Source organism: Herpailurus yagouaroundi, unplaced genomic scaffold (assembly GCF_014898765.1).
Source record: "Herpailurus yagouaroundi ecotype Mexico unplaced genomic scaffold, PumYag 182, whole genome shotgun sequence".
Lineage (NCBI taxonomy): Eukaryota > Metazoa > Chordata > Mammalia > Carnivora > Felidae > Herpailurus > Herpailurus yagouaroundi.
The window spans coordinates 9783040-9803559 of record NW_024412413.1 but is presented as its reverse complement, the minus strand read 5'-3'; the positions used below and the strand labels follow the sequence as shown (position 1 = coordinate 9803559).

The 20520-nt window shown below is 56.8% G+C and overlaps 2 protein-coding genes across 5 annotated transcripts in view; one reads left to right on the top strand and one right to left on the bottom strand.

The window, feature by feature from the left end:
* The window catches only part of GTPBP1 (GTP binding protein 1), a 34929-nt gene extending 24992 nt beyond the window's left edge, over window positions 1-9937 (top strand). For all 3 annotated transcript variants that reach the window (XM_040490808.1, XM_040490810.1, XM_040490811.1), the window contains exon 12: window positions 9744-9937. In XM_040490808.1, the coding sequence (XP_040346742.1) occupies window positions 9744-9851 (108 nt within the window). In that variant the 3' untranslated portion in view covers window positions 9852-9937. The remainder of the gene's footprint in view (window positions 1-9743) is intronic.
* SUN2 (Sad1 and UNC84 domain containing 2) lies at window positions 276-19505 on the bottom strand. 2 transcript variants are annotated; one of them, XM_040490807.1, is made up of 18 exons: window positions 19279-19505; window positions 16251-16409; window positions 15199-15389; window positions 14706-14843; window positions 14029-14124; window positions 13564-13657; window positions 12280-12350; window positions 9936-10051; window positions 7303-7560; window positions 6813-6890; window positions 6300-6343; window positions 5573-5738; window positions 5012-5233; window positions 4597-4681; window positions 4099-4214; window positions 3775-3942; window positions 3363-3455; window positions 276-1992 (listed from the first exon to the last, which is right to left on the bottom strand). In XM_040490807.1, the coding sequence occupies exons 2-18, from the start codon at window positions 16370-16372 to the stop codon at window positions 1879-1881; spliced, it is 2172 nt and encodes a 723-aa protein (XP_040346741.1). In that variant the 5' UTR covers window positions 16373-16409; window positions 19279-19505; the 3' UTR covers window positions 276-1878. The 2 variants fall into 2 exon arrangements, with proteins under 2 accessions (XP_040346741.1, XP_040346740.1); XM_040490806.1 differs by lacking the exon at window positions 19279-19505 and having other exon boundaries at window positions 7303-7557.
* Window positions 19506-20520: the final 1015 nt, after the last annotated feature.

Here is a 20520-nt window from a genome sequence, read left to right as displayed (position 1 = left end):
GTAAGTTCTTCTGCCTTCTGCTCAGATGGCACTGAGAGATGCAGGGAAAGCTGCCCCTTCACACTGGGGTGTCTGTGAGGCCTAGTAAAGCCACCTCCCTTCTTTCTCCTGCCAGCCCCTGAGCCCAGAATCGCAGAGCAGGGCCTGCCTCAGGGCCCGTTCCAGCTAGGTTTTAGTGGAGAAGTCTGGTTTCTAAAGTTCAGGAATGAGTCTTTGGGGCATTGTTTAGGCTCAGACTTCAGATTAAAAAAAAAAAAAAAAAACTACACACTCTATTAATCCTGGGCATAATTTATTTTTTTTTTTGCATAGGCATAAATTAGAATCTGGAGATAAAAAATTCAGAACCAATAGTGCAGCATTTGTGACAGGAGAGCGCAAAATGAAACCTGGTTGTCTGGGGGGGGGGCAGGGGCCGAGCTGGGGCCAGTGCCAAAGGCCCACAGGTGGCCTTAGGCCTCACCTTCCTTCTAGCTCCATCCCCTTGGAGCCCATTTGGGGCTCAGCCCTGTTCTTACGGCACCTGCCTGCACCGCAGCCCCCCCTGGCAGCCAGGTTACAAGGAACTGAAATCACCCGGTGCCCCACAGAACGGGGCTAGGAATCAAGCCCAAAGCTTTTCAGTTAAAAAACAGACCTTGAAAAATATATACATAATACAGCAGAGTCTCCTGGGTCTCAAAGCCCTCTCTTCCCCCAGCCCACACCCCTGACAGCACCCCACCCCCCCTAGAAAACGAGCCAGAAAGGAAACAATCTGAGCAAGAGCTGAGAGTCTCAAGGGAGTAGCTGAGCCCCTTATAGTCAGGTGGTGGTGGGACAAGGCCCACAGTGCGGACAGGCCTCTTCCCACCACGACACCCTGAATGTCACCATCATTCTCATTGGACCATCCCGAGAGTCTGCGGAGTATGCTGCTCCCCACCCTTTTAAGCTTACCCCAGCTGCTTATGGCCTCAAAAGGCAGGTCTGGGCTCCCTGCACCTTGGGGGAATGTGGCAAGCTTGCTCTGGGGCACAGGCATGCCCTAGCAGGAATGGGGAGCAGAGTGGGCCTCGGTCCCAACATCAGGGGAGAGAGAAAGCACTAACCCGAGCAGAGGGGGAATCCTACTGGCTGCCCCCCTGACCCCTCAGAGCCAGAGAGGCAGCCTCCCTTAGAGGCTCCTAGGAGCCCGACCCTCAAGGGTATGAGAAGCCCTGTGGCCCACTCTGACCCAGAACACATACAGTGTATAGAGAGGCCTTTGGGGGACGTTAGGGGGTCAAGCTCCATAGGTTGATGGCACTAGATTTCTGGAAGAGCCCGGCTGCCCTGCACAAGCAGCTTCCTGCCTGGGGCTCAGCCCCAGCCTGCACTGTGAGCACCTTCCTCCTAGAGGACGTCACTTCCCTGCCTGGTGATAGGGGCAGCTCACCTGCCCCAGGCCCTTGCTTGTCCCACCCATGGCTTTGGCACCTGCTTCATTCACACGCCTACCAACCGCAGCTCCTTGGGTGCCAGCCCCCCATCCTGGGTAAGGGGCAGACAGGTTTCACCCACCTCTGCTGGGACGACATAGGTCCACTCACTGCCTCTCCCCCTGCCTCACGATCACCCCATGATATGCTACATATATACACCCTCCCAAGAGGGGGAAGTAGACACCCAGTGCCTGGCACAAGGAGGTCACAAAAAGGGACGCTGGAACGTGCTGTCTACCTCGAGCTGCCCCGCGCTAGGAAAGCCCTGCATATTCTTTCTTGTCTCCATCGGGCCAGCGGCGCTGGTCAAGCGTGTGGGGAAGGGGCAGGGGTGCTGCTCTCCCACTCCCAGAGAAGGGGGCACGTGCTGGGAGGGGCTGGCCTCCCAGCTGGCTGGCAGCAGCACAGAGAAGGCCTAGTGGGTGGGTTCCCCATGCACCCGGAAGCGGTAGATGCAGGTGTACTCGGGGTGGCCCCAGTTAGTCAAGATCCGAAGCTCCACCACCTGGTATGTGGCCATTTTAGTGTCCTGGGTAGAGAAAGAAGGTGTTAAGAGTGTCCCAGGCCCTCAGACCTCGCTGACAGGAGGGCAGAGAGGGGGACAGCCACCCCCAGGGTCCGATGCCCCCCTCCCCCACCCCTCCCGTAGGCCTCCACAGCGAACTGGACTGCAGAGCTCCTGTCTTCAGATCGTGGAGCAGAGTTTCCAGCTTGTGGGCCAAGGAGTCCCAGGGGCTTCAGAGGTCCTCTAGGGGCCATGACCCACAGCCACATAAAAATGGCCTTGTAGCTGAGGACCAGCCAGATTCATTCCAGACAGATTCACAGGAGCTCTTTATCATGGTCAAGGGACACAATCACTGTCACGGAGGATCTGATATATGTTGACGGTGGAAAAGAATCCTTTTACTCTGAATTAGGCAGAGTTTTCTTCCTCAAGTTCTTAGCAGGCCTCTGTCCTCTTTGCTCCAAAAGCCACGATTTTTGAGCTTTCGGAGCAAATGGCCCCCAGTTCGACGCCAACAGACACAGCGCTTTCCCGTTCCCTTCCCGTCCTCTGGCCTTCCGCACAGCCGCTTTTCCTCTACTGTCTCCTAAAGGCTCGGTCAGCACACATCCCCCAGACGTCCCAGGCACTCCCATGGCTCAGTCTTTGGTCCCCTGGTGGCTGCATGGGACTATCTACCTCCTCTCCATCCTCACTCCCGACACTCCGCAGCCACTTCCTGACCGGTCTCGTCCCCTGGATGCACCTTTCACACGGTCACATGATCTGACTACAGTGCACAGTCTTGTCACTTCTCTGCCTAAAACGTGGCAGTGCCCACCCCAGCCCCGAGGGCCAGAACTCTTTGGCCTGGTAGCCAGGCCTGCCTCTCTCCGGCCTCCCTTCCCACCACTGTCCCTTTGCCACCTCACCCAATTCTTCACCCCTAGTGTAGCTCTCAAGCCCCCGGCACAGCATTCATCTGGGCTGTCAGAACATTGATTTCTTGGGGCTGCCGGGATCTGGGAGCCTCGCTCCTGGGGTGGAGACTGGCAATCTGCATTTCTAACAAGGCCCTGGGAGACTGATGCCCGTTCAGATTGAGGCCAGAAGTCTCCCTCAGAGCCCTAGCCGTGCGGCACTGCCTGAGGCCTAGGAGGAACACCCTCTGACAACTGCCCCCGGCTCCCCGTCCGGGATGGGCCCCTCTGTGTGGATGTCTATGTGGTGCCTCTCCTGTGCCACTTGCACAGCTGTCCCTGTTCCCTGCCTCGAACTGTGGGGAGGCAGGGGCTGTGCCTATTCTTGACCTGAGCCCGCGGTGCCTGACACGGAGTAAGTGCTTGGAAACCATCTGCCGAACGGATAGGAAGCTGAATATACCATTCCGCTGGCACAGCGGAGTCCCGTACCTGAAAATAAAAGGTCTGAATGGGCTCCCCATCCTGGTCGTAGGTGAACTGGCCAAGAAGTGTCCCCTCTTGCTGCGCATCTTCATCAAATCCCTGAAAAGAGAACAAAGGATGGAGGGAAGATCCATCCCCGGGGACAAGTGCCCCAGTCACCCGGGGAAGAATGCTCTCCCTTCCTGTTCCCACACTGGGTCCCCCGTCCCCGAGCAGATCAGCGCCAGCCTTGGTAGGACTACAGGGGCCTGAGCACTGGACGTGGGTTATTCCAGCGCAGCCTAAGCTACCATTTCCCAGGCTGGGGCTATCCCTTCCAGATCTGCCCCCTTCCTCCCAAATAATGGTCCTGGCTCTATCCTTAGTAAAGACTCACGGTCCCGTAGCCCCTCTGAGCCCCCAAAGGTAGAATACTCACAAAGATGGCAAAGTCCTTGGGGGCACTGGAGATGGTGCTGTTGGGGGACAAGGACTTGGGGACATGCTCTAAGGTGACAGCAGTGGGGCGGATGCGGGCAGAAAGGCGAACCACAGCAAAGCCCTGGGGCCCCTGGAAGGCCCAGCAGTTGCCTGGGTGCACATCTGGCTGAGGGGACGAGGAGGAAAGGAAGTCCCATCAGCACGGGGCGGGTGACAAAGACGGCCCACCCTGAGCACGGCTTTTGCTGGCTCAGGACGGGAGTCACCCAGCTATGCAGGCGACCTGCTCAGGGCCCCTGCTGCTGCCCTCATGGGTACCTACCTGGAGAATGACTCGGGGCGACTGGGAGTGGTACCACAGGGGGATGCCGAAGAGACTGAGGAGGGCCGTCTTGGTCTCATAGGTCTCAGAACATCGGGTGCTGATAACACTCGCCCCTGAGACAGGAAAGACAGGCAGTGTGGGCACCTAAAGCTGGACCCCAGCAGGGGAGGGAGGGAGGCGCTGACACCTGTGCTGCTCACCAGCCCAGGGAACTCGAGAGGGGACCCCTACGGCCACGTCCTCTCTCAAGGTGGGAGGGCAGATGCCCCAGGCCGTCTTCAACCTCACCCCAACTACAGCTGTGAGCATCAGTTTCCCTGGCCAAGGATGGTATTCAGTTCATCCGGACTTCTCCAAGTTTCTTTGCTTGCCTTTGTTGTGATTTCTGCCCATCTCGAGCCCTGCCCGCCTAGCACCACGGCTGCCCGGCAGATGCCGGGGGGGCGGCCAGCACGGGACCAGGCTCTGCAAAGTGGGGAGAGCGCACACACAGACCTCCTGATTCCAGAGCGTAGTCCACCATCCCGATGCGGTCCTCACTGTAGCGCTTCAGGGCCTGGTTTACGATGCGCTGCACCTGCTAAAACAGGCATCCGAGGCAGCTGCCACGAGCAGCAGACTCGTCCACCCTTGAGCCCCCACTACTGGGGGCGAGGGACCCCCGGACCGGCCCCCTCCTATCCTGCACCACACACTGGTGTCCAGCCACACGTGCCACTTAACCTAGATGCACCCCCCCCCCCCCGCCCCCACCAGCCCCAAAGCAAGCACCGGAGCCTCCCGCACGTGGTCTTGGGACGTACCGGGAAGCTGGCAGTGTGCGACTGCGCGGGTCTAGGACTCCCAGGGAGGAGGGCGCTGGACGAGGGGGTGAGGGTGGGAGTTGTTCCCGGGGCCCCACGGTCCTCACCTCCTCTGTCACCCCGATCACGCCTTCCCTCTGCAGCGTCAGCCCCAGGCTGGCGGCGGCCTCCCTCGCCGACTCGCCCCGCATCTCGGCCACGTGGGCGAGGATCCTGCCCTCCAGCTCCCGCAGCTGAACTTGCATGTCTTCCTGCTGAAGGAGCCCGTTGCGGGTCCCCCCGCCGTGCAGAAGGAACTGACTGATCCAGGCAGGGAACCGGGACTCCACCTGGCGACAGAAGGAAGGTCTTTTAGAGGCTCTCAGGGACAGTGCTGCTGTGGTGGCTCCTGGCTGGAGTGGAGGGGGCGGGAAGAGAACACAAGCCGGGAAGGGAAGGGCCAAGCACACCCCGCTAGTCCACCTGAAGGAAAGCGTTACGACCAACTCTCCGTGTTACTGATAACAAAACAGGAAGAACTGTCTACGAAAGGCAACATCTGGGCCAAGTCCAGACTCCGGGGACTAGCAGGCCACCAGGGCAAAAGGCTCTTTGCCGTACAGACTCATAGGACAGACACTCTCAGAGGACACGGTGTTCGGCAGGGGACTTAGATGGTTCCAACTTACGTCATCCCTCACTGCCTGCAGCTGCTGGGGCAAGAGGCCCACTTGGTCTGCCACCGAGCTCTGCTTCAGGCTCAGGGCCGCCAGCTCCTGCCGCAAGCCTGCCAGCTGGCCCTCCAGTCGCCCCAGCTCCTTCATGGAGTTCTCTCGGAAGGACTCTTGGGTCATCCTACTCCCAAGGAGAGGAGAAGAGTAAGCCTTGGATCTCTGGTGAGGTGTGAGGCCACGCCGAGGAACACAAGGGGATCCCCTAGTTGGCTCCCGACAGAAGTGAGTGCCCAGCACCTGCACACGAATGCAAGGCCTCCACCTAGGGACCCTGGCTGTAGAACACAGCCCCAGTGCCTTCGAATTGGCTTGCCGATCCCAACGAGCGAATTCTTATCCTGTCCCCTTCCTAAGACCAGAGCCATAATTCACTCTGCCTCGGCCTCTCCATCCTCCACACGGGTGGATGTCTGGGGCACGGAAGGCAGCCTGCATGAGTGTGTACAGAAAAGGTAGCGGGTCTACGAGTGAACCCACAAATCCCAGTTCTCTTGCGGTGCCCCCGCCCCCACTCAACCGCTCTTGCCCTTCAGATGTTCCTGAGCTAGTTTTCAGCCATCCCCTCTCTGTTCAGAACGCAATCAGAACTCTGCTCCGGGGCTCTGTGCCCCAGGCCTGCCAGGGTGTGGGGTGGAGAGGTCGGGGGTAGAGCAGGCCTAGGCCGGATGGCAGTGCCCGTTACCTTTGCCACTCGGACTTCAGCTCCTGGAGTCGAGCCTCAGACTCCTGTAAGCAGGAAGAAGGCAGAAATACAACATATGCCAGGCTCAGAGCAGTCAGTCTCCCAGAGCAGGATCTATTCTGTCTGGAGTCTCTGTTCCAGCAGAGCCCTGCCCCAGGCTCTCCTGACTGCTCCAGCAAACATTAACCACCTCCTGGCCTAGGTCCTCATGAGAGGCTTGCCCCATCCGCATGCTTGGGCATGCATACATTCCCTCATTCATTCAGCATCTTATACCCAGCACAACAGGCCTCTTGAAAGCGACCCTTCCTCAAACACACCCCCGGGCATCCCTGCAAAGCATTCCTGTGCACGTGGGTTCAGCTCCAGCAGAAGTCAGGAGATGACACCCCCACCCCATCTAGTGTCTAAGCACCCTTTGGGAGAACCAAGCTGCCTCAGCCCAAGAGCAGATGTTGAACTATAGATCAGGGCCCCACTGGGGAGGCCCCAGGTGCCCCTGAGTCCACCAACCTGGGAGGCCTGGACAATTTTCTTGAAGAGGTCTTCTGAGTCTTGTTGATGTTCTGCTCTCAGGGTGACCAGCTCTTCCTGTCAGACACAGGGGAGCGTCTTGAGGATTTTACTGAGTTACGTGCAGAGGGAACTTACAACCACCAGTAAGTGGCAGAACTGGAGACTGAACCAGGCCCGTCTGCCTGCAAACTTCGGCTCCTGGCCTTTGTGCCACAAGTGCTTCTCAAACACGCAAGACCCCCTTGATCTCTGCTGCACCCCTACTGTGCCAGGCACTCTGTGGTCTCCTGTTTCCACAGTCGGGGTTGGGAGTGCACGGGGAAACCTGAGGGTCTCCGTTTTAGAGGAAGGAACGAAGGCTTAGAGAAGGTGAGTGACTGCCAAGTGACACGGCTGTCCCTCTCGTGTCAGGGTGTGCAGGGCCTCACCCCTCCACCCCACACACCCACGGTGTCACCCACACGCCACTCTGCTCACGCTCAGAGACCTGGATCCGAGCGGCGGTGTCCCTACGGAAGTCCTCCTTCAGGGCAGCCTCGCGGCGGCTCACCAGCCCTTCTAGAAGTGCCAGGGTGTCCTCGTGGCTCAGGCCTACATGGCCTCCCCCACCAGCAGCCCCTTGCCGCAGCTCCAGACGTTCCAGCCGCACAGCCTCCTTCTGCCAGTTGGAGGAAAATTCGGCAGCGAGAGCTTCTAGGCGTCGCTCCAGAGAGTGTACCCGGGACAAGATGCGCTGCTCAGCCTGCTGAGGGAGGGAAAAGCCATAGAGGTGAGGGGCCTAGGACAACAGTGCTCCCTGAAGAGAAAGGGAAGGGAATCCCAGGAACACCCAAATGTGAGCTCACGCTGGCCCTGAGGACCATCCGTGCTCAGCGAGGTGAGTACCCCGGCAGGGCAAAGGGGTACCGTGAGTATGCGGACACGTGGTGACAGAGTGCAGCACAAGGTGCCAAGGACGGTGCGCAGGCCAGGCGGGAGGGGACACAGCGCCCTCTCCAAAGAGGGTCCAAATGGAGGAACGGGTCCAAGAAGAGGACCAGAGGAGCGGCAGGGGGCAGGGTGGCCTCCCGGGCTGGAGCCAGCCCCCTTCCCTCTCCTACATTGTGTGCGTATGCAGGAAAGCGAGCGGCCGACAGGGTTCAGCCGCCCACTTCGTTCAAGAGAACTATGGCCAGGGGCGCCTGGGTGGCTCAGTCAGTTGAACATCTGACTTCGGCTCGGGTCATGATCTCGTAGCTGTGAGTTCCAGCCCCACGTGGGGCTCTGTGCTGACAGCTCGGAGCCTGGAACCTGCTTCGAATTCTGTGTCTCCCTCTCTCGGCCCCTCCCCTGCTCACACTGTCTGTCTGTCTCTCTCTCTCTCTCTCAAAACAAACATTAAATTAAAAAAAAAAAAAAAGAGCTATGGCTAAAAGACGAAACAATTTGAAGAGGCTCTCTTTCTTCTAATTGGATGGCCCACAGAGTAGGTAGAATAAGTCCTTTGGACTTGACGGTGGCACCTGATAGCATGCCATGGATTTTGAAAACCTTGTTGGCTTAAAAACAAAAATCTTTGCCAAGAGAAATTATAGTCTCTCAACTGTCAATTAAAGACCGGGGCCGCCTCCTGAGGGCAGAAGTTGCTTCTGATTTTTAAATGTTTTAACATAGGCAGTACATCTGCAGGACAGGAAGAGCAAAGAGTGACAAGTCCTCTCCTAACCTGTGTCCCATCCACCTGGGCCCTCAGCCACCACCGGCTCCCACACCAGGCAACTATTTTTATTAGTGTCTTTATGCAAACGTAAGCAAGTACGACATAGGTGTGTTCGTTCTTTACCTCCTCCTTCTCACAGAAAAGGTAGTCCTGAAATTGAACTACACTTAACATCCTTACTAACGATTCCAAAAGGGAAAGTTATAATGCCAGAATAGGTCATTATGTGATAACATGGCAGTCGGGAAGGTCATATTCGCCAAAATAAATGGTTAAAAATGTGTTCCCCAGTTAAATTCAGCAAGATACAAGCAAAATTCAGCTGTCATTAGGGGAAAAAGAATGAAAAACTTTTCACTGGTGACTTCATGACATGTATGCACACATTCTGGTTATGTGTGCCCTGTCACCTCCCACGCCACACTGCAGGCTCCTTGAGGACACAGCCTGGGCAGCCTCGGGCAGACAAGGCTCTTGTCCTCCCGTCCTCCTTGTGTTTGTACCCTCTGCAGTGTGGCCTCGCATGTGCTATATCCAGAGGTGGTGTCTACCCCGCCCCCTTTTTAAATGTTTTTATTTATTTTTGAGAGACCGAGCATGAGTGAGGGAGAGGCAGAGAGAGGAGGAGACACAGAATCCGAAGCAGGCTCCAGGATCCGAGCTGTCAGCACAGGGCCCGACGCGGGGCTCGATCTCAAGAACCGTGAGATCGTGACCTGAGCCGAAGTTGGACGCTCAACCGACTGAGCCACCCAGGCGCCCCTATTCCCCCCTCTTTGAGTCTAGACTGGCCTTGAGATTTACTTCGGCCTGGAACGTGGAGGAAGGGACAGTGTGCTAGTTTTGAATCGAGGCCTGATTTTGCTCTTGTGGCACCATGGTCGTCTGCTAAGAGAACGAGGCGGGGCTCGCCTGCTGGACGAGAAGAGCACGTGTGGCACCCAGCCTGCCCCTGCTGACCCAGCAGCCTGTCCCTGCTTAGACCAAAAGAGCCACCCAGGGCACCCACGGGCTCGTGAGCCAATCGAATGCTTGCAGCTTTAAGGCACTGATTTTAGGGGTGATCTGTTTGTGGTAATCGGTAACTGACCAGCCCGTCGCCTTACTCTTAGAAGATGCTGAAGAAATATTTATGAAACTATAGAGAAGGAACAAAGTAGCTGAAACGATTTGTCTGATTCCTTTTCCTTCTGTTTTTTTGTTTTGTTTTGTTTTTGTGTGTGCTTAAGATGGCAACTGATTTGGGACAATTTGGAGTCCTATTTAAGCCCAAACTGCTCTCCCAGTGTCTGTACCCCAAACAGCTGAGACAGGGGACAAGGCAGTCTACCAGCTAGGACACCGCCTACGGAAGCTATAAGGGCAGAGAAATCAACTGCAAATAGAGGCAAGGTGAGGACCCGTGACCCTAAGCTACTCACCTGGAAGTCTCTGGACTCCCACACGTCATGCTGCCTGCTGCCGCCCTTCGCTGCCCACCAGGAAACCATCGCAGGGTGGAAGGTCTGCAGCCCATAGGGGTAGAAATACCAGGCACCTGTACACAGAAGAGAGGGGGTTATCCAGGCCCGTGGCCATAAGCCAGAAGGCACACGCTGCTGAAGACGGCGGCCTAATCAACATGGGTTGTTAGCAGCCTGTCCCATTCTGCGAGCTGGGCTGCTGCTGGAAGGCGGTACGAGGGATGGAGGTTCCCATCATTCTCTGAGGCAGCAATTTCCACCTGACGGTCCCAGAGTATATGCTTTCTCACACTCCTCAGGAATCCCCATCTTTCTGTAAATGGCAAAACTCAGAGAACATAGCTCTAATAAAGCTAGGGATGATCCAGAGGTACAACCAGAGGACCTGATGGTGGCTCTCAGCCAAGACTGTTCGGCAAGATCACCCAGGAAGCTCTTTGGGCGCCTGAGTGGCTCAGTCACTTAAGCGTCTGACTTCGCCTCAGGTCATGATCTCGTGGTTCATAGGTTTGAGCCCCGCATCAGGCTCTGTGCTGACAGCTCGGAGCCCGGAGCCTGCTTCAGATTCTGTGTCTCCCTCTCTCTCTGCCCGCCCCCTTTCGTGCTCTGTCTAGGGTCTCACTCTCTCTCTCAAAAATAAACATTAAAAAAAAAAAAAAGATCACCCAGGAAGCTTAAAAATACCCAATATCTGGCCCCACTCTCTAGGAAATGAATTCACTGGTCTGGAGTATCCCTCTATAGGTGAGTCTTAAAAGCTCCCCAGATAACTCTCATGAGCTGCCATGGTTGAGAATCCCTGAAACAGGAGACACCTGCTAAGAGAAGGTGCTTTTGACCCAAGACAACACAAGATTGCAGCCACAAAGACGCCTGCATCTTGCTTCAGGGGCCATCTGCTTGTGATGTGTTTACTCCTGAGCTTACGCGTGTGGGGTGGGGGATGAGGGCACCTGGCGAGCCGTATCAGCCAGTGGGTCTCCATCCCAGGGAGACCACACTTGCCACTCAATCATTGGCCGTGAGCAGGTACAACCGGAAGCACACGCCCACCAGGCTTTCCATCAGACCCTCTGGACACACCTCCCTTAATGCACTCCCTGAGGAGCCCACTCTGCCGGCCTTTCAGGCCCTCCACACACATCGGCCCCATCAACCCTATGAGGCCACGGTGAAGCTCAAGTTAAAAGAGTAACTCCTGAACAAAGCACTGTATGATCGTAAAGGGTCATTATTACTTCAAGGGCGATGCCCAGTTTCCACTGGACGTGAACAAGCTGTTCTTGTAACAGCAAACAAAAAGGAAGTCCACACTTGGAAAGATTTTCTACCTGGCTGTTAAATAAAATAAATACTAGTTGAGTAGATGCTAAACCTATAAAACCAGCTCTAAAAAAAGGTAAAGTGTGGTCTTTATAAGTTAATTATAAATTGGTACAATAATTAAAATGGAGCCTGGGGGCCATGAAGGCAACTCACGTGGAATCGTGAGACCGCAACACTGTCAGATTAGAAGCTGAACACAATATATATAAATAATGATTACAACTATGCAGAACATGTGAAAGTCCTAAGAGAATGGAACACCACCAAGCATCTTGTAAGGCTCTGTGCTGACAGTGCAGAGACTATTTGGGATTCTCTTCCCCCACCCCCTCCTCTCTGCCCCTCCCCAACTCATGCTTTCTATCTCAAATAAATTAAAAAAAATTTTTTAATGAAATATCTTAGTACAAAAAGGCAGACTTCTCTTTACAACTTCATTGTTTCAATCTTAAAGATTGAACTTGATGTCATAACCAGAATTCACTCACTCAGACTACACCCTGATTTGGAATGCAGAGAAAATGGCTACTAACAACAAGATCCCTGTCAAGATCCCTGCTTTTTACCCCAATACTCCTGTACTAGGGCATGTTCTGACTCCGATGCCCCCAAGGATGCTCTATTGACACGCCAGGCAGTCAAGTGCGGCCACCCAAACAGAACACAAGATCAACGGATTGGGGCATATCCCTTCTCACCCACTGGACACCCTAGAAATGCCACACAGGTCCACGAGGAGCCGGGAGGGCCAGACAGGAGTGGCTGAGAGCTTGGGACTGAGCTGCCCAAGGCTCAGTCTGACTCCACTCATCCTGCCTCCTTCCGTTGCCTGTAGGCGATCACCATCCCTCTGGTTTTTGCGTGTCCGCTCAGCGCCAGCCCCCCACCCACACTGCCCTGCCCCTCTGGCTCACCAGCTCCATTTCGGCCTGGCATGCTCGTCCTACCCCTGCCCTGCAACACCGGGCAAGCTTACCATAGGTCAGGCCGGTCAGAAGCAGCAGCAGCAAGAGGAACCACAGGAATGTCTTCACGGATGAGAAGCGCCTGGGCCACAGGAGGGGACAGCAGGGGAGGAAGAGGTGTCAAGAGAGCATCCAGGGCTCTATATCCCTGCTGGGAGTCTGCAGAGGCTTTCCCTGAGTGCCAAACTAGAGTTGGGAGGGGGATGCCCTGGAGCATCTCATCTTGCCAGGGCTGGACTGGAGACTTTTAGAGCTTTGCCTGCAAGTCTTGGAATAATGGGGACAATGCTGACTCTGAATTTTATTGATGTGATTAAAAAAAAAAAAAAAAACACGGGGTCTTTGTAAAACCTGAAATTTTCATACGAACAAGTCCTCTAAGCAAGCAATTCTAGAAAAAAATACAGAACTCCTTAAACAATATTTTCCTTAAAAAAAAAAATTTTTTTTAACATTTATTCATTTTTTTTGAGAGACAGAGTATGAGCTGGGTAGGGGCAGAGAGAGAGGGAGACACAGAATCCGAAGCAGGCTCCAAGCTCTGAGCTGTCAGCACAGAGCCCGACGCGGGGCTCGAACTCATGGACTGTGAGATCATGACCTGAGCCGAAGTTGGACACTTAACCGACTGAGCCACCCAGGTGCCCCAACAATATTTTCTTGTAGAAAAATATGGAACCTTCTTTTGGTGACACGGATCCACCCTTGGCCCTCTTCTCAGCATAATCCTCAGCCAATCATCCAGCCAGGATTACGTCCAGAGGACCTTGACCTCTTGGCTCAGTCTTCTTTCCCGGCTCTGCTGGGTCAGGGACTTAGAAAATCAACCCACAGCATCACGCAGCGCCTATCCCTGGCTTCTGAACACCCAGCAGAGAACACTGGGTTCTAGACTGCCCCAGGGCCAGGAGGAAAGCTGAACTTTCCTCGGAAACACCACTTGTTGGGCCAGAGCCTGAAACCTGACCAGCCAGAGTAAGACCGGGCTGTCAGACTCAGACGTGGCTGGATGGGGGCTGGCATCTAGCAGGAAGTAGCCAAATAACAGGAACCCATAATTTCAGAATTCTCCCTGAAAGGCTACTGGTTTGGAAGGCAACACCTGACTCGATCCCATTATCTGTCAGGCAGAGAGGGGCTCTGGATAGTCTACTCCATGCTCACTGATTAAAAATACACGTAAACTCGAGAAAAAGAAACCTTCACAGAAAGGACATATACAGGTTTAGAAGCCTTACTGGTCCCTTCTGTCCCAGGGCTTTCTGAGTCATTGTCAAGGTGGGAGTCTCGCTCACCTGGTTAAAACGAAGACATCGAGGAGGGAGGCAGCTGTTGTCAGGCGATACCAGGTGGTGCCAACCCACCAGTAGAGGAGTCCAAACAGCCGGCCTGGAAGAGGGACCGTCAAGGCCTGAGTGTCACCCTCAGCCAGCGGCCTGCAGCTTGTGGTTTCAGAGCGTTACTGTCTCCACCTGCAGCCCTCCCTGCCGCTACCCCCAATGCTGACCTGCCGGTGCACCTGTCCTCGAATCCCACCTGCCTACTCTGCCAACTTTCTCCATCCTGCTCCACAGCTGCTCCTGCCCTTCCGAGTGGGAGTGTTAGAGTGTTGGCTCCTGGTTTCCAGTGGCTTATTCTAGGACGAGCTCTCCCTGCTCGTCCTATGGTCTCTCGGTGGGATGCCCAACCACAGGGAGAAGGGGAAGAAGGGACTGCTGTAGAGAATGGAAATAGCTGTGCACAGAGTAGCCAGCACCCACCTGGAGAAGTGACCACCATCCAGAAAAAAGAGGCTGCCCAAGAGGCTGCGTTCCTTAACCGTGAACCCGAACCACGGTGGTCAGTCTCCGAGTATCCTGCAGGGACAGAGAGGCCACGGCTCAGTCTGTCCTCCCTTTTAAGAGCCCAGAGACAGGGAGACTGCCTATTATTTATCTTCTCCTTTAGACTGTGAGCTGAGACCACGTATCATTCTCCTTCGCATCCCCAGAGCGTCACCCAGGCCTGGCACCTAGCGGGTCAGTAAAGGTCTGTCAAAGGAACGCAACGGGAGGTTTCTGACATTTTATTTCCCTTGAGCTTACTGTCTGCACCCCTCTCCTCACCAGCAATCCTTCGATCCATCGTTCCGAGCTAGACCAAAGGGCTCAAGCAGCTCCTACGTGTGAGGCGCCCCGTTAAGGCAGACACAACGGAGTCGACCATAGGCTGCTCCGACTGACGGGGACAGGGCAGTCATAGTATGTCAGGGGCCGCCCCAGGCCTGGGTTCAGGGTGCCACGGTGGCATGACCAGGGGGTGCCCAGCTGGTCTGCGCAGGGGCCTGCCAGACACCACGCTCTCTCAGGCTGGCAGGGGGGCACCTTCCCCGGGCTTCCCGTCACCTCCCCCAGCAGCCCCAGAACCTGCTGGAGCGTATCCCTGAGGCGTCACCCACCTGCATAGTCATCCTCTGAAGAGTAACCTGAGGAGGACCCCAGGAAGTCCTCGGAGCCCTTGTTCTCAGAGAGCCCGTTGAGTTTGCTGCTTTCGGTGCCGCCTGTGCCTCTCCTCCTCCTCACCCGCAGATCCTCACCTGAGGAGGGAAGAACTCGGGGTTCTCCTGGGGCAGGAGGCTATCCCGGAGGGCCTCATGGGGACACCTTGAGGAGCGTTTCTGACGGACAGATGGAGCTGCCCTGAGCTTCCTCCTGAGCTCCCCGGGTCCATGGGGGGGGGGGGAGGGGTCTCCGGGCCTGGAGCAGCATCGTGGCCACCTCGTTGTCGGAAGTGGCCTGTGGCTCCTCTTCCGAGGGCTTCTGAGGACGGGGAGCCCTTCCTCTGGCCCGGCGGGGATTAGGAAACCACTGGGAGGGGGGGGAGTGGGGAGAGTTTGGACCTTAAATTTCCAGAGGAAGCAAAGCCTCTGGAGGCAGGTTTCAGACACTCACCCCAGTAGGGGTCGCTATGCAGCTGGTCGTCGAGGATGGAGCTCCTGGCAAGGGAGGCGGCCCGGGGGCTGCCAAAGTAGGACTCCCTGACCACCGACTCGCTGTAGTAGGACGTGTGCGTGTCGGAGGAGGGGCCCAGCTGCGGCGCTGGGGAGAGGCGCTTCATGTTGCCGGACTTCCTCTTCAAGGTCCTGTGGGAGGGGAGCCGGCAGGTGAGCCCAGCCGGGAACAGGAAAGGGAGCCGCTCTGCCCGCCTCTGGTGAGTGGGTCAGCCTTGTTGCCAGGCAACTGACAGCTCCCAGCTGCCGACCGCGCTAACCACAGGTGCAGTCGCTGTCCCCGTTATCTCCAGATCCCACCAGCAGTGAGTGATGAAGGCAGGATTCAAATCCAGGTCTCTAACTTCAATGCCAAAGTTTTTTGTACCCCCCCCCCCCGCCCGCCGCCATGCTTCTAAGAGAGTAGCAATTTCAACCACCCACTGAAATCCCAGACCAACTCGACCTGGCCTCCCAGGGCTAGCCAAAGCCTCGTGAGCGGTTATCTGGGCCTCATATCTGCAAGCGGGGCAGGATGAGGCTGACGCCTGCTGTAGCTCATTTGCCATGCTCCTCGGACCGGGACCTCTCCTGGGCTGCCTCTGCGGGCCCCGCTGAAGCCCTGCAGAAGGTACTCCTGGGTCTGGGGAGGATGGTCAGACGGGCACATCCGTCCAGAGCAGAGAGGGCTCCTGTGAACCCAGCCCGCACTGGCGGGGTTTCTGGCCTGGCTTATTCTCGAAGCTGCCTCTCCCCACTTCCTGTTCTCTGATCGAGAGGGCAGCAGCCTGGCTTACAATGGGGGGAGAAGAGACAGCAGGGCTGGGGCCTCGCATCCTCAAAGGTGCGAACGCTCCCCCTCGGCTGGATACGGGCACCCGATCTCTGCCCAGTCAGGTGGCGACAGGACAAGGCTGTGCAGCGACCTGCCCAAGCCCTCTGCTCAGCAGGTCAGCGCTATCCGTGGGTGGCCGGGGCGGGGTGGAGGGCGGGGGTGAGACGGCAGTCTCCTACCTGAGAGGGCTGTCTTTAAACAGGGTGCTCTGGCTCCCCATCACCGAACTCCCTCCACTGCTGCTGCCGCCGTCATCATCGCCCTGGGAGTAGCGCGTGAGGCGCTGGCTTCGGCGAGACATGACGAGGTAGGGTGGGGACTCTCCCCCTGAAGAGAGTCTTGGGAGAGAAAGGAAGACCAGTGAGGCCTGGCGGGGGCAGGTGTTTCAGCTCCTCCCGGCCAACAGCCTACCCCCTGCGCATTCAACACAGACAGCCCCAGAGGTGGGGACAAGGGGGCGTGTACGGAGCATCTCCCGGCACCACCCACCCTGCCGCCAGGCGGCCCTGCCTCGGGCTCACTTAGTGCCCAGGTGGCCTCTCTCACGGTGCTTTCCACACGCTCTTCTGGCTTTCGGTTTGACACGGAGCTGCCTGAGAGGCAGAACCGGACCTTCTGCAGCCTTTAGCAAGTAGCAGAGCAGGTGGAACGTGAGAGGCACGCAACAGACGCTAACTGAATGCTTTTGATCATTACTGCCCACACAGAGTCTCTAGTCGGGCCATCCCACTACGCTGCCCTCCCCCTGGAGCTGGGTGCGCGCGCCTTCCAGCTGTTTCTCTTAGAGGGGACACACTTTCTTTTCCTTGTGGCTAGACTCGTTGACTCAGGGTCCCAATCCAACGCTGACCGGAGAAGACCTTTCTGGGGTGAGCCCCACCTACATCCTGAAGGTGTCCGCATGCCGTAGCCCCTCAGTGATCATTGTAGTGCAACATCAGGGCATCCTGTATGATGATAATTGTGATGACGGAATACTTTGTTAATGCCTCCTGGGTGCCTGGCTTCTTTCGCACTCATTTCTGATCCTTATGAACACGGGAGGTACCATTACCGCCACTGTGCAAGGGAGGCACCTGGGGCCCTGAGACGACCGGTGACCTTGCCCACAGTCCCCTAGCCTGTACATGACAGAGGCAGGGTTTGAGCTCAGATCGGGCAGGTGGCACGGCCTGGCTCTTTCCCCCTCTACCATAACGTTTTCAAGTTGCTTTAGGAAACGTGTGTCCCCAACCAGAGTCTTTGACGGCCCTGAATATGCACAGAACGGGTTGTCACACGACAAATATTTGTCAACAAACTAACAAAACAGGGAGGTGGAGCGGCCGTGTGGGATCACAGTCAATCCCTGCCGGAGGGAAGAAGTCACCACGTGCCGTGGGAAATCAAGGCTCTGGAATGGATACCGAGGACTCGAAGCCAAGGTGAAGAGTCGTGGCAAAAGGCGGTGTTTGACGACCGGGGGGGGGGGGGGGATTAATCAGCCTTTCAGATGTAGAAACCCAAATTCAAAATCTCAGATTTCCCGCTTGAGGAGTCTCAATGTGGTGCCTTTGCCTGCCCATGCTACGAAGTCTTTGTTACACTTAGGCCCCCACAATAGTCCCTGGTACTTGTGACTTATTATCACTTCTCATATCCCTTATACTATTAGTTCCCTAGGTTGTGCAGTGGGTATAGGCTCTAGTGTTTCCCAACTCCAGCCTATGGAAACCAGAAGGTCTGGTTAGTCCAGCCAGAGAATTCAGAAGTCCTCTTCTGAAAAACAAGCAGCCTCATGTCTCGGTCTGACTGGCGTCTGCCCAGGTAGGATGCCCACCTGGCATCCCCCCCTCCCCCTGGTTTTTAGACAGTGTTAGTAAAGGGACCAATCGGTAGTAGCCAAAGCAGGAAGCTGGCCTGGCTCCTTTTCTGTATTCCTCTCCTTATAAGGTAATGCCACCCCCACTACTGCCCTCCCCACCTAAAAGCTCCAGATGCCCATATAGACTCCTCTTCCTCAACCCCCACCTGCTGAAGTGGACGAAGCCTTCACCCGGGGCGGTGGGGGGGGGGGGGGGGGGAAAAAAAACAAAAATTAATCCAACACAACCACCCGCCCCCACCCCCCCCCCCCAGAGGCTTCTTAGTCTTTCCTGTAGTCCTAGTATCAAAAAAAAAAAATAGTTTGCAACTGAGTCCGGTTTCAGAAAATGAGAAAGGTCAGGGCTTGAATCTTCCAAAACAAAACAAGAAATGAATCTCTAGGAGCTCGAATCTTTTGCGTATCTGAATAGACCCCACCCTCACCAACTCACAAACACACACACACACACACACACACACACACACACACACACACACACACAGAGTTAAGAAACCCTCAAACAAAACATCCCTCCCCACTTCTGTGCTGAACCACATCCCTTTTCTCAACTCCACCTTTCCCCACACCCCCCTCGGCAAACTTATATGGCAGTGTCCACCCAATCTGCAAACTCAGATCTCCGGCGACTTCCACGGGACGTTTTCACACTACTTTCCCTCGTGGGACCTGTAAAACGCTCCAGGGGCTAACTCCCTTCTCCCTTCATTTTCCCCCCGAGCTGAACCTGCAGAGATTTTTTTTTTTTTTTTAAACTAACCACGCGCCTTCCCTGCGGCTCTGCACTAAGTCACACTCCCGCCTCCTATTTGTTTGGTTTCTTTTTTTAAGAACTGAACAAAATGGGCCTCCCTCCTATTCCCGGAGTCTGACAGGCAGAGGGCAGAGAACTGCCTGTCCCTGGAAACTGCCTGCCTGGCACGAAAACACAGGCACTGCCCTGGGCCGGTTTGAGGTAGCCCGGTTCTCGCTCCCCTCCTCTCGGGGAGGTTCTGCCCCGGGGAAGTCCCGCCTGGAGACATCCGCCCTCCGGGCTGACCAGTGGGCGGCCGGCCCCGGGGACGGGGGGCGGGCTGCGGAGATGAGTCAGGGCGGCTGGCCCCGGCACGGCGCTGGCCCTTCCCGACCGGCCCAGGGGCGTGCGCCAGGCGGGGCTGGAGCCCGGCCCGGCTTGGCCGGGAGAGGAAGAACCAGGCCTGGGCAGCTCGGCCCTGGCTGGGGCGGCCCGACGGTGACCCCGGGGTCCGGCCGGGGCCCGCGGGGAGGCGGGAAAGGCCGGCCTACCCCGCCTACCACCCTTGCCCCGCACGTCCGCCCGCCAGAGGCCTACCGCCGGCTGTTACCTGCTGCCGCGGCTGCTCCGTGCGGGGCCGGGGGCGTCCGAGGCCCGCTGCGCCGCCTGGGCGCGCCCCCTTCCCGCGTCCGAATCCTGCGAGTGGCGCTAGGCGCGGGGACCCGGGGCGCGCGGCGCGGGACGAGCCCAGCGGGCCGAAGGGCGCAGCAGACAATGAGGCCCGCGCAGAACCGCGCTGCGCGAGTGGGGCCGGCCGGCGCGCGCGTGGCCCAGTGTGTATGTGTGCGTCTGCCAATCAACGCTGACAGGCCGCCGCCCATTGGCCGGGCCCCGCCCGCGTCACCGCCCACTGCCACCGCCCATTGGGCTGTTTGAACACAAAGGCCCCAGTTCGCTCCGCCCGCCGCGTGGGCCCCCGGGGCCCGGCTAGCCTTGCCTGGAGTCCGCGCGTGGGAGGCGCGGGGGGCGGTGTCGAGCCCCGGGAGCACGCAGCTGGAGCCCGCAAGTTGGGGCTCGGCCGGGCCTGACTGCGCACTTGACTCCAGGTCTGGTGGCTCAAAACACCTGATCCCGCTCCGAGCACCGCCTCGTGCGCCTCACCCCACCCGTGGCCTTCCGGCCGCGGCGTCCCCGCGCTCCGCAAACGGACTCCACACGCGGGATGCCAGGGCTTTAAAGGCATCGGGTGATTGGGGAGACGCAGCCTCTCTGAGGACGGCTCCGCACTAACCCCCCACCGAGTGGGGAGCAGGAAAAGTAGAAGACCCTTGGCCTAAGGCCCACCTGTTAGGGTAGCTAGTAGTTAGTCCTCAGCGGACTAGCCAACGATTGTTGAAGGGATGCTAAACGCCTGGCGCATGCGTAATTGTCCTTTTAGCCAGGCATTTCCACACCCATTTCAGAGGTAAGGAAACAGGTTCATAGAGGTTTTAAGTGATTTGCTTCAAGTCACAGCCAGAAGGAGGCAAAAGTGAGATTAGGAGATTCTCCTCACATCCAAGTCGGCTTTTTCTGCTTAAGAGTTGATTTTGGGATTCCAGACAGAGCAAGGAGGCTCTGGCATTTCCCCGTCTACCCCCAGGGCCCCCAAGTTTCACTGCAGAAAGCAGGGCTGGTTACGTCTTCCTCTGCCTCGCTCAAATTTATGTGACTGATAGGTAATGAGTGAGTACCAATGTCACCTGACGCCTGCCACCGGCCAACTTTACCCAAGTAGCAAGTGCACAGCTTGGGAGGAGTCATTTCCTGTGCAAATGCTTCTAAGGGTAACAGTGTCGTTATTTCACGCTTA

What these genes read in the sequence shown, in the direction of transcription:
- SUN2 (XM_040490807.1), bottom strand. Translation starts at nt 16,372, where the DNA reads ATGTCTCGCCGAAGCCAGCGCCTCACGCGCTACTCCCAGGGCGATGAT. An exon ending in ACACCGCCGCTCGGATCCAG is followed by an intron (nt 6,891 to 7,302) that starts GTCTCTGAGCGT and finishes TGTGTCTGACAG; the next exon opens with GAAGAGCTGGTCACCCTGAG. An exon ending in CTACGCTCTGGAATCAGGAG is followed by an intron (nt 4,215 to 4,596) that starts GTCTGTGTGTGC and finishes TTCCTGTCTCAG; the next exon opens with GGGCGAGTGTTATCAGCACC.